The sequence below is a fragment of the Carassius auratus genome, chromosome 16 (assembly GCF_003368295.1).
Source record: "Carassius auratus strain Wakin chromosome 16, ASM336829v1, whole genome shotgun sequence".
NCBI lineage: Eukaryota > Metazoa > Chordata > Actinopteri > Cypriniformes > Cyprinidae > Carassius > Carassius auratus.
This window is the reverse complement of record NC_039258.1, coordinates 7,325,218-7,335,156: the sequence shown is the minus strand read 5'-3', so window position 1 is coordinate 7,335,156 and position 9,939 is coordinate 7,325,218. Positions and strand designations below refer to the sequence as shown.

The 9,939-nt window shown below is 37.2% G+C and overlaps 1 protein-coding gene across 1 annotated transcript in view; it reads left to right on the top strand.

The window, feature by feature from the left end:
- LOC113115958 (collagen alpha-2(XI) chain) overlaps positions 1–9,921 on the top strand; it is a 13,946-nt gene extending 4,025 nt beyond the window's left edge. Inside the window, exons 2-25 of the mRNA XM_026283708.1 lie at positions 599–683; positions 816–884; positions 1,539–1,813; positions 2,841–2,894; positions 2,972–3,025; positions 3,121–3,174; positions 3,282–3,335; positions 3,472–3,525; positions 3,773–3,826; positions 5,031–5,084; positions 5,178–5,231; positions 5,345–5,389; positions 5,588–5,641; positions 5,739–5,792; positions 6,112–6,165; positions 7,633–7,704; positions 7,811–7,846; positions 7,972–8,016; positions 8,126–8,158; positions 8,453–8,599; positions 8,722–8,898; positions 8,992–9,082; positions 9,269–9,346; positions 9,423–9,921. Coding sequence (XP_026139493.1) covers positions 599–683; positions 816–884; positions 1,539–1,813; positions 2,841–2,894; positions 2,972–3,025; positions 3,121–3,174; positions 3,282–3,335; positions 3,472–3,525; positions 3,773–3,826; positions 5,031–5,084; positions 5,178–5,231; positions 5,345–5,389; positions 5,588–5,641; positions 5,739–5,792; positions 6,112–6,165; positions 7,633–7,704; positions 7,811–7,846; positions 7,972–8,016; positions 8,126–8,158; positions 8,453–8,599; positions 8,722–8,898; positions 8,992–9,082; positions 9,269–9,346; positions 9,423–9,625 — 1,950 coding nt within the window. The 3' untranslated portion in view covers positions 9,626–9,921. The remainder of the gene's footprint in view (positions 1–598; positions 684–815; positions 885–1,538; positions 1,814–2,840; positions 2,895–2,971; positions 3,026–3,120; positions 3,175–3,281; positions 3,336–3,471; positions 3,526–3,772; positions 3,827–5,030; positions 5,085–5,177; positions 5,232–5,344; positions 5,390–5,587; positions 5,642–5,738; positions 5,793–6,111; positions 6,166–7,632; positions 7,705–7,810; positions 7,847–7,971; positions 8,017–8,125; positions 8,159–8,452; positions 8,600–8,721; positions 8,899–8,991; positions 9,083–9,268; positions 9,347–9,422) is intronic.
- The last annotated feature ends 18 nt before the right edge of the window (positions 9,922–9,939 follow it).

Sequence of the window (9,939 nt, the reverse complement as noted above, 5' to 3'; positions counted from 1 at the left end):
CATAATGTCGCCATTTCCTGACGGGAGGATACATTATATATATATAAATAACATGTTCCATTGCCTCATTGGTGACATTTGAGATGATCACATGAGGAGATGTGAAACAGGAAGAGGGTTAATTTAAGCAGAGGCTTAAAAAAAAAAGAACACTGCATATTTATTTGTTCCAACAAAATAACAACTGAACAAGGAACTGAAGTAATGTAATATATATATATATATATATATATATATATATATATATATATATATATATATATATATATATATATATATATATATATATTTTTTTTTTTTTTATTAACCTTATCTTTAAGAGAGAGAGAGAAACACTTGTAAATTAGGTGATAGTGATATCTATCAAAAACCCAGTGGGGAAAACCCAGTTTAAAAAAAGGAACTTTTTGAAAAGCCACATCATAAAGGGGAGACCCCTTGCACTGTCCAGTTGGTGAAATGACAGCTAAAAAGATTGTAAACAGATCATCAGTACCATTTAAATTGAAGTTTTTCTGAACTTTACCTGACAGATGTAGAGTTTCCACCATGACATTACTGAAATAAGTTCCTGCGTTTGTGTTTGTGCTGATGTCAGGTGTGGGCTGTGTCCCTCAGCTCTGTGTTCCTGATGTGTGTCTTGCCCTCTCAAGCCCAGCACGATTATTCTGGCTTACAATCAGGTGAGACTATCACGTGCCCATCATGTTTGCCCAACATGAATACATTAGATATGTATAATTGGCATAAACATTATATAATTGGCAATAAAACATTTTTAATTAGCCTTTCCCTCCTCTCTTTTACAATCACAGGAGAAGAACACATCTATGAAGGCTCCTTAGTCGATCGATATGATGAACAATCTGGAAACACTCACAGCAGTAACTGAGATATCACTGCTACTACTACTACTACTACTTTAAAACAAATGTTCAACCTTCTACTATTAGTGAAACATTAACTTCGGGTGTTGAAATAGTCCAAATTAAAATGCATATGTGCCATTTAACGTGTGTGTATCATTTATATATAAAGGATAATAGATGTTTTATAATTAGACAATTTGTGAATCTCAAACTTTTGCATCATTGTAGTATTTTTAGTACTATGTTTAATTTATGCTTAATGAAATTAAATTATCATTATCAATTGTCTTTATACAATATAAATGTAATTAATTTAAAAGTACTATAGCCTTATATAAAAATGTAAACAGTAATATAAAAAGCTGTATATTTTTCTGATCTGTTGATCATTTAGATGATTTTGGACTTCAATAAACTGAGATATTTTCCAAAGATTTACACACTTTTACATATACATTTCTCTTTAATTGTATCTACTCTTACAGCACCGAACACAGTTTTGTTTTCTGAAACATTATATTATGTTATATTACAATACATTACATAATTTCACAGATTTTTTTTTTTATATATATATATTTCAGACTATTAGTCACCATGTCCTTTATATTAGTATCCAGTCATTATCAGTGGGCACCTTAGTATTTTTTTTTTCATCTGCTTCCTTAGTTGAGTATCCTGCAGAGGCCAAACGAGGCAGTGAAGATGAGCACTCAGCATCCGGCTTTGACCCCTATGCACCTGCGGCCACCGTAGTCACCATGATCACTGAGGAAACTTACCCATATAATACAGCCGTGGACTCTTTTGATTATGCCAAAAAGGATAAAACCTTGATAACACAGGTCCCTTATGGAGGGGACGCTGAGCTGGGGCAGGAGGGACCCACCGAATGCGACTGTGAAGCAGGAGAGCCAGGATTTGGAGGCTTTGCTGGACCCAAGGTTGATTATTGCCATGCCTTCAAACTATGTAAAGTTTGTTTTCTTTTAAAGGAGCCATAGAATGCATTGATACAATATTTTTATTTGTCCTCGGTTGTCCCCAGAGTGTGTATGCAAAGGTTTATCTCAAAATACCCCACAGATCATTTTTTACAGCTTCTCGAAAATTGCCACTTTTAGGGTATGAGCCAAAATGCTCTCTTTTTGTGCATGTCCCCTTTAAATTAAAATAAACTGGGACTGCCATCTCCACGGTTTTCCAGTGGAATTGGGCTACTTCAACACTGTTGCCACAGGTTGCTTATCATGTCTGCGGGAGGATTTTGTTGCGAAAATCTGGCAAAGAGTTTATATGCTCACGGGCATACCGCTGTTACGGTGACCGTGTTACTGACCTCACAAATTGCTTCCAAACTCAATTTTTAACTACCACATTCCCTTTCCCGATCATTCTGGTAGCACGCGATGGCAGCATTACTGAAAACAGGCAGAGGCAATGGTAGCTTTAGCAACATTAGCCTTACAGAGAGAGCCAAGAAATTATTTTGATAAATAAAATATGATGCATGATGTTAACTTTGTCTGGAGTCTGGACGTTTGTGCACGTATCGTTGGTATCGGTCCCTCTTTCTGAAACAATCCCTTCACAACTCTGGTGCTGATCTGACTAATGGCCCTTTCCCGCTGACATTGTACCTCCAGCAGCTACAGCAAGAAAACAGTAATGACGGACTGCTGCTTCTCACTCAGGGCTGTGTATATGCTAATATAAATAATAAAATGGTTGAGGCTTTCACCGATTATGTCATCATAGTCTAGAACTGCTTGTGTGGAGAGACAGTTTGTGATTTTTCTGAATTATAAAACATTGAGTGAATTTTTGCCATTAAAGCTTGGTTGTTTTCACACATTGCGGCCACACAACTGTGTCCAAACACCTTATATAAGTGAGTTTTGCGTTCTATGGCATCTTTAAAGTTTAATGCATTCTTCAGTTTGATTATAGCATTTTTATGTTTGCTCATAGGGTTCTAAGGGTCTTCAAGGCAAACAGGGGTTTCCTGGGGTTCAAGGAAGGGAGGTATAAGCAAAGCATCGGCTTTTAATGTTCATAGTGTTAAACGGTCCACAAGATCAAACTGACTGTTACTTTATTAGGGTTACAAAGGAACCAAAGGAGTGAGAGGAAGAATTGGATACACCGGACCTGAGGTAGTTGACAGGAAACAATTGTTAAACTTTTACATGCTGTTCAGACCACCAGGACTTTACTTGTTCACCTTACTAACATCACTTCTTCTGTTCAGGGCGATTCTGGGCCTGATGGAGAGGATGGTGCATCTGGTTTCTCTGGTGCAATTGTGAGCCAATAATTTTGGAAAACTTTATTATTACCTATATTGTTTTGTGTTTAATAGCGAATTCCGGAAAAGTCCCTAATGTGTATTTTTCTTGCTCTTCTTCATAGGGCCTTCCTGGGTTACCAGGGGACCCCGGTGAAACTGGCCAATCTGGATTAAAGGTAATGGTATTACCAAAAAAAGAGATCTTTGTTGTGGCAGATCTATATGGTGTTATTTTTAAATGTGTGTAAAGTTTATCCAGAATTATATTCAGCTTGCATTCATAATTCATTACCATTTATTTGTGTCATGCAGGGTGATGTCGGAATTGAAGGCCCTCGTGGAGGAGTGGGTGTCACTGGAAAGACTGTGAGCAAAACAGCATCTTGAGTAACACATATCACCACCAGCATTTCCTCGTCTTTGAATGTTTTTTCATTCCATTTCATTCATCAATTCAGTCAATAAAATAGGTCACACACGGTAGCTCCATCTGATATTTCAAAGCAGCATCTGTACAGTCATGCTGACTTCTCTAGTTATAATAAGTTCATGGCAAAATTTCTGATTTGACTATGAAATTCATCTAAGGTGCTATTTTTCTGACTGGCTACAGGGTCCTGTTGGTGCAAAAGGTAAACCTGGAAAACCAGGCATTAAAGGTATTAAGGTAAGTTGCTTTACTCTACAAATGTTTACAATTGTTGTGTGGTGTACTTGCTGAAATGTAATGGACAAAAGGTTGCTGGTTTACGGCTGTTCAACAGGTTTAATTAATTACTTTAATTATTTAGCTAGTTAGCTAGCCAATTTGAGCTACCAATAAAAGTCTACAGATCTCAACATTGTGGCCTTGAGAAAAACCCTTAATCTAGTGTATGCCTCTAAGGGGACTGTCCCTTCAATAAAGTTCTGTTGAACAGCTATATTTACATATAGACATTAGCACACATTCGCAAGAAAATAAAAATAGATGACAATTATCTGCATAAATATCTGTCTTTTAATGTCAAATGTTTCCCCGTTTTGATTAAATGTCAGTGTCATGAGTTTCATTTCCTATTGGCATGTGAGAGGGAGTTTTTCTGTTCCTTTTTTTTTTTTTGTCTGATTGAATCTCTTCTATTTCTTTTAATTGGTAATATAATCTGTGATACAACCTTTCTAGTGGAGACAGCAGTGACCAGCAGTCATTGTGCTTTTATGAACTTCATTGCTTTGAGAGATTATATGCCATGCATGTCAAAGACTGAAATTATAGTGAAATTATACAATCAAACTTTGATGCTTGTTATCTCATAATTTTGAGACATTTTACAGAGAGGATCATGTGCTATCATACATTTTTCAAGGTTAGTTCACCCAAAAATGAAATTCTGCCATATTACTAATAATTAAGTTGTTCATATAATAAAAACCTGTATCAGTTCCTTCTGCTGAGCACAAAATAAGTTATATAACTGTTCGTTAATGGGTTGCCTTTGACTTACATAGTATGGAAAAAATTACTAGGGGAGATGGTTTGGTTTGGTAGAAGAAATAAATTCATATAGGTGTTGAAACAACTTGAGGATGCATAAAGAATTTAAATTTTTGGATGAACTATCCCTTTAACTGATTTGCAAACAAGCTGAAAGTGGTTAAAATGCTGAAGAAAATATCTCCATAGCTTACCAGTTACAGCACATACACAGACTTTCTGTAAGGCATTCACAAAGAAACCTAAATATTCATAATATATTGTAAAATCCATTGTATTTGTCAGCTTCTCATTAAGCTGATAAATTTCCAGCTGAGTCATAATTTGTCCAGACTTGTCTAAAACTTTGAACTAAAAAATAAAAATTCTGAGAAATATCCCCGTCTTTCAACAGGGTTCCATAGGCAAAACAGGAAAACAAGGTCCTGAGGGTCGACAGGGACAGAAGGTTGGCACCAAGACATACAGACATAACTAATTATTATTTTTTTCCTTTTTGTACATCTGCTGCTGACTAAACCTTTATTTTCTGCATAATTAGGGTCAGACAGGAGCACCTGGATTCACAGGAGACCGTGGAGAGCAGGGTTACTTGGTGATTAAATCACTCAGAAACCTTCTCTTTCCATTTCTCTTACTCATATTGTACCACCAGAAAAATCCAGGTAGTGATCTCACTACTATCTTTTTCACCTGTCGTGTTATAAGGGTTATCCAGGAGTTCCAGGAGACCGTGGAGTGACAGGACCAAAGGTCTGTTCTCATAAAATCACTTATGGTTATCAGCAACTAAAATTGAGAGATTTGCACAGTGGATCCCCCTTTACTCATAATGTTCTACAAACACATAATATTTTACATAATTCCTATTAAAAGCCTTGCCTTGAATCAACACTTGGTGACTAACTTATGACAAAGAAAAATTCTCTTTCTTTTTGCTTTCATCTTCAGGGTTCTAAAGGTACAGATGGCTTTCCAGGAAGTGACGGGGAGCCGGGGGAGGATGTGAGTAACAAATTGTTTCTGTTGAGATATTTATTCAAAAAAAAAAAACAAAAAAAAAAAAACTTTTTGTTCTTAATGAAAATATTCATATCTCCAGGGTCCCCTGGGTGTTCCAGGAGTTGTGGGGGTGCCTGGGCCTTTTGGACCTAAGGTAAGAGAATATGTATGTATGTATGTATGTATGTTAGGGCTGGTGAGCGATTAAAATTTGTAATTTAATTAATTAAATGATGTGGTGATTAATCTAATTAATCGCACATCAAATTTGGAGAAAGTACTTTGAAAAGATCATTTAAAGTCGTTATGCAAAGCATCAAACAGAGATAAAATAACATTAAAAAAACTCTTACATTAAGATAAAAAAGTAGTTTCAGCAAGAAATATTTTGTAAATAAATATTCATTTCAAAGGATTTTTTTCTTTAAAATAAGCAGAAAGTTAATAAATGTCCCTCTTCCTCTTTTCTGTAGGGTGTCAAAGGTAATCGTGGTGAGAGGGGGCGACATGGAAGAGTAGGAACTGTGGTAAGCTGTGAATATTACACTTCCCTAATATTTCAGAAGTGCGTGACACACTTGTGATAGCATATGAAGCCAAACAAGGTTGATCTGTTGACTGACATATGACACCTTTTGAGATCAAAACAAAACCAATATTATTAGTCTTTGGGGAGTCATTGTTATGTTTGTTAGTGTGGAAGTCCCCAAAAATATATATACCAGATGTTTTGGCTATATTATTCCAGACGGGAAACTACCCAAATGTTGGGGGAATTACCAGACTGTAGCCAGACCCAAAAGTGAAAGTGAAACTGCAACTTCTATTTATACTTAAGGCAGTTTCACTACATTTAAGCCATTTCCCGAAACAGCAGTTAGGATCAGTTTACTTACTAAATTATTTGGATTTTCCGTTAGTTTTCCCCCTAAAGGAAATTAATACTGTACTATACCATGTACTGTATATCATAGTATGACCATAGCATAAACAAGTAGTTTAGTTTATAAAAGGCAATATTTATTTATTTAAATGGGACCAACTTAAATACTTGAAGGGTACCTATTATGTAAAATTCATTTCATTCAAATTGTTTGAACATAAATCTGTGTTGGCAGTTTGTGAACACTATCATACTATAATGCAAAAACTTCACCCGCTCCTGTTAATCCCCTAAAATAATAAGCAGTGTCTCAGAACAAGTCGTTCACAGAATCTGTAAAATGCCCACAACAGTTGACAGACTCTGCCATATTAGCAGTGACCCCACCCTGAGTGAGCCACACACAACCCTCCATGTTTATCTTCAAGCTAGACTGAATTCCGAGAGCTCACTGACAGCAGGGATCCTAACACAATCAAGGTCCGGAAACATAGTAAGGAGGATATGTTTAAAATAATACATGAGACATCAGTGGTTCAACACAAAAAAATATATATATATATATATATTTTTTTTGTGAGTAATTAATGAAAGTATTTTCATTTTTGGGTGAACTATCCCTTTGTGTGCAATAAGACATGAAAGAGAACTTAGTTTACTCACGTGCCATGTGACAGCCTCTTTCACTGCACTTGCTTCAAATGTGTGCTCTCAGAAAACTGTATATCAGATGTTTAAAATGATGTGGCTTTAAAACTCATGAGGTCAGTGAGATAGACATAACAGATGTGTTTTTTGAGTGTCTGAGGCACAGCCCTAATCTGGCAAAGGGAGCTGGGAGCAGCAGCTCATTTGCATTTAAAGAGACATGCATGAAAGCAGCGTGTTTCTGCTTCTACTCTAAGTAGGGATTTTCAAAATGATATAATAAATGATCTTTGGGTTATTTTGAGCTGAAACTTCACAGACATATTATGGAGACTCAAGAGACTTATATTATATATTGCAAAAATGAGCCTAATAGGTGCCCTTTAAAGCAGAACTGTAAACATTGTTTAATACTGTTTGTTTTGCAATATCAAGAGCATACACTTGGACATTTATTTCATAGGGTCCACAAGGAGACAGTGGGGATGCAGGAGTTCCGGGAAAACCTGGACCAAAAGGCTTACCTGGCCCAACAGTATGCAACTGATTTTAGTCTCACTGTTTGTTGATTTTAATTGATTTATTAAACAAATATTGTTTTTTTTAAATCCAAAATGATGATACAATGTTCTGATCTATAGGGTGCCAAAGGAGAAACAGGATCAGATGGTGAAAAGGTGACATCAAAAGCACATAATATCAGTATAATATTAGCCACAAACATTTGTATAGTATTACATAAAACAATTCTATGACCTATGAGCTATTGTTATTTATTTTTTTATTTTTTTTACTCTCTCAGGGGGCAGTAGGGAGAAAAGGAGGAAAGGGTGTTAAAGGAGATAAAGTACGTCTGCTAGAATCTGAACTAGCCATCACAATTTCTCTTCCTCTTTCCATTACACTAGACATGGTTTTTAGTTTAACCACAGTTTCGTCATCTTTTCACTTCACAGGGAGACGGCGGATCTCGTGGTGACAAAGGGCAGGTTAGTCTCACTGATGGGTTTGAACAATATTTTCCGTCACAAGTGTGGCACAGCGGTAGTCCACAAGCTCATGACATAGAATGACACAGATGTGAATCTGGACTACACTGTTTCCCCATTTTACCCTCAATCACTCTATTAATTCAGTGTCACGTGATCCTTTAGAAATCATTGTAACATGATCAAGTGATCTGTTTTATGTAGTAAAAGTATGTTTAAAAACTAGTATGTTTTATTTCTGTAACTGCTGTTCATCACTTTAAGTAACTGAGATTTTTTTCTTATGTGATGTAGCGTGGGGTGAAAGGTCGTTTCGGTCGTGATGGGCTTCCTGGTCCCATTGGACCTCCAGGTCTTCCAGGTCCCAGAGGGGACAAAGGCCCAGTAGGAGACCAGGGAGTGAAAGGACAGAGTGGGCCAAAAGGAGTACCAGGTGAACCTGTGCGTATCATCATGTTTACTATGAGCGAGAAATTAATTCTGAGTATTTGAATGTGTTTTAGGCTTGAAAGCAAATATTGATTTCAGTTGTCAAATATATTCGTTCATCTCTCTCTGGGCAGGGTCCAGGACTGACGGATGAGCAGGTATTGCAGCTGTGTCAAGGTGTGGTCACCGCTCACATATCCCAGTATGCTTCATCTATACGTGCCAAATGCGTACAGGGCTGTCCGATCAACAACCGTACGCTCATCGGACCCCCAGGAGCCACAGGACCCCCTGGAAGTCCAGGCAAACCTGTGAGACAATATACGAGACACCACAACATTGGCATATAAAAGCACTCTTACTTTAAAAAATAAATATATAATATCACACTGAATTTCATTCAGGGTAAAGCAGGAAAGGTAGGTGCTAAAGGAGAAAGAGGTCCTCAGGGAATGAAAGGTGTAGAGGGCCAGAAAGGAGCTACAGGGGACAGAGGTATTACTCTGACTTTACTTTTAAAAACACAATTTTAGTCCACCCAAAAAAAATTTTTCCGTCTTCATTTACTCTACTCTACCAAGTATGACTTGGATTCTTCTGTGAACACACGGACAAAAAAAAGAACGATGTTCAAAACCAAGAGTTCATTCATACAATGGATCGCTCTTTGTTTTTCTAAAGGTGCTAAAGGTTTGAAAGGCCAGAGGGGTGATCCTGGAAAAGGTCTTCCAGGGCATGATGGTCACCAAGGCCTCAGAGGTAGGATTTTTATCTCTCCGCTATTTCAATAACTGTGGATTAGATGTAGTTAAATCTGGTTTTTATCTCCAAACAGGACTGCCAGGCCATCCAGGAGAACCAAAAGACGGAATTGATGGGCCGCGAGGACCCCGTGGTTTTCCCGGGCCTGTGGGTCAGCCTGGCATGGTCGGCGATGCAGGAATACCTGGCGTGTGCGAGGCACGAGACTGCAGCATTCATGCGCCTGTAGTACGCAAAGAGATGGGATTGGTCAAAGGTCCTCTAAGCCAGGCCTGAAAACAGGGACTAATGTGAGCGACCTACGACAGGAATTAATCTCCAGCAGAGAAAATAGTGCTGTCAAATAGAAGACATCACACAGAAAGACTGGAGCCAAGAAATGTTTACCGAAAATGAAACTAGACAAATGAAAACTACCAGCACTTTTGGTTTCATTCACCAACTTTGTTTCATTATAAAAACAGTACAGATATGTAAATAACTTGTAAAGCATCTTAAATAAATCCACCGTGTACTGAAATATCAAGTTTTTTGTCCTCATCAAGCTGTATTAAATATACATTTGTTTTAAACATTAAGCTGTTTAATTT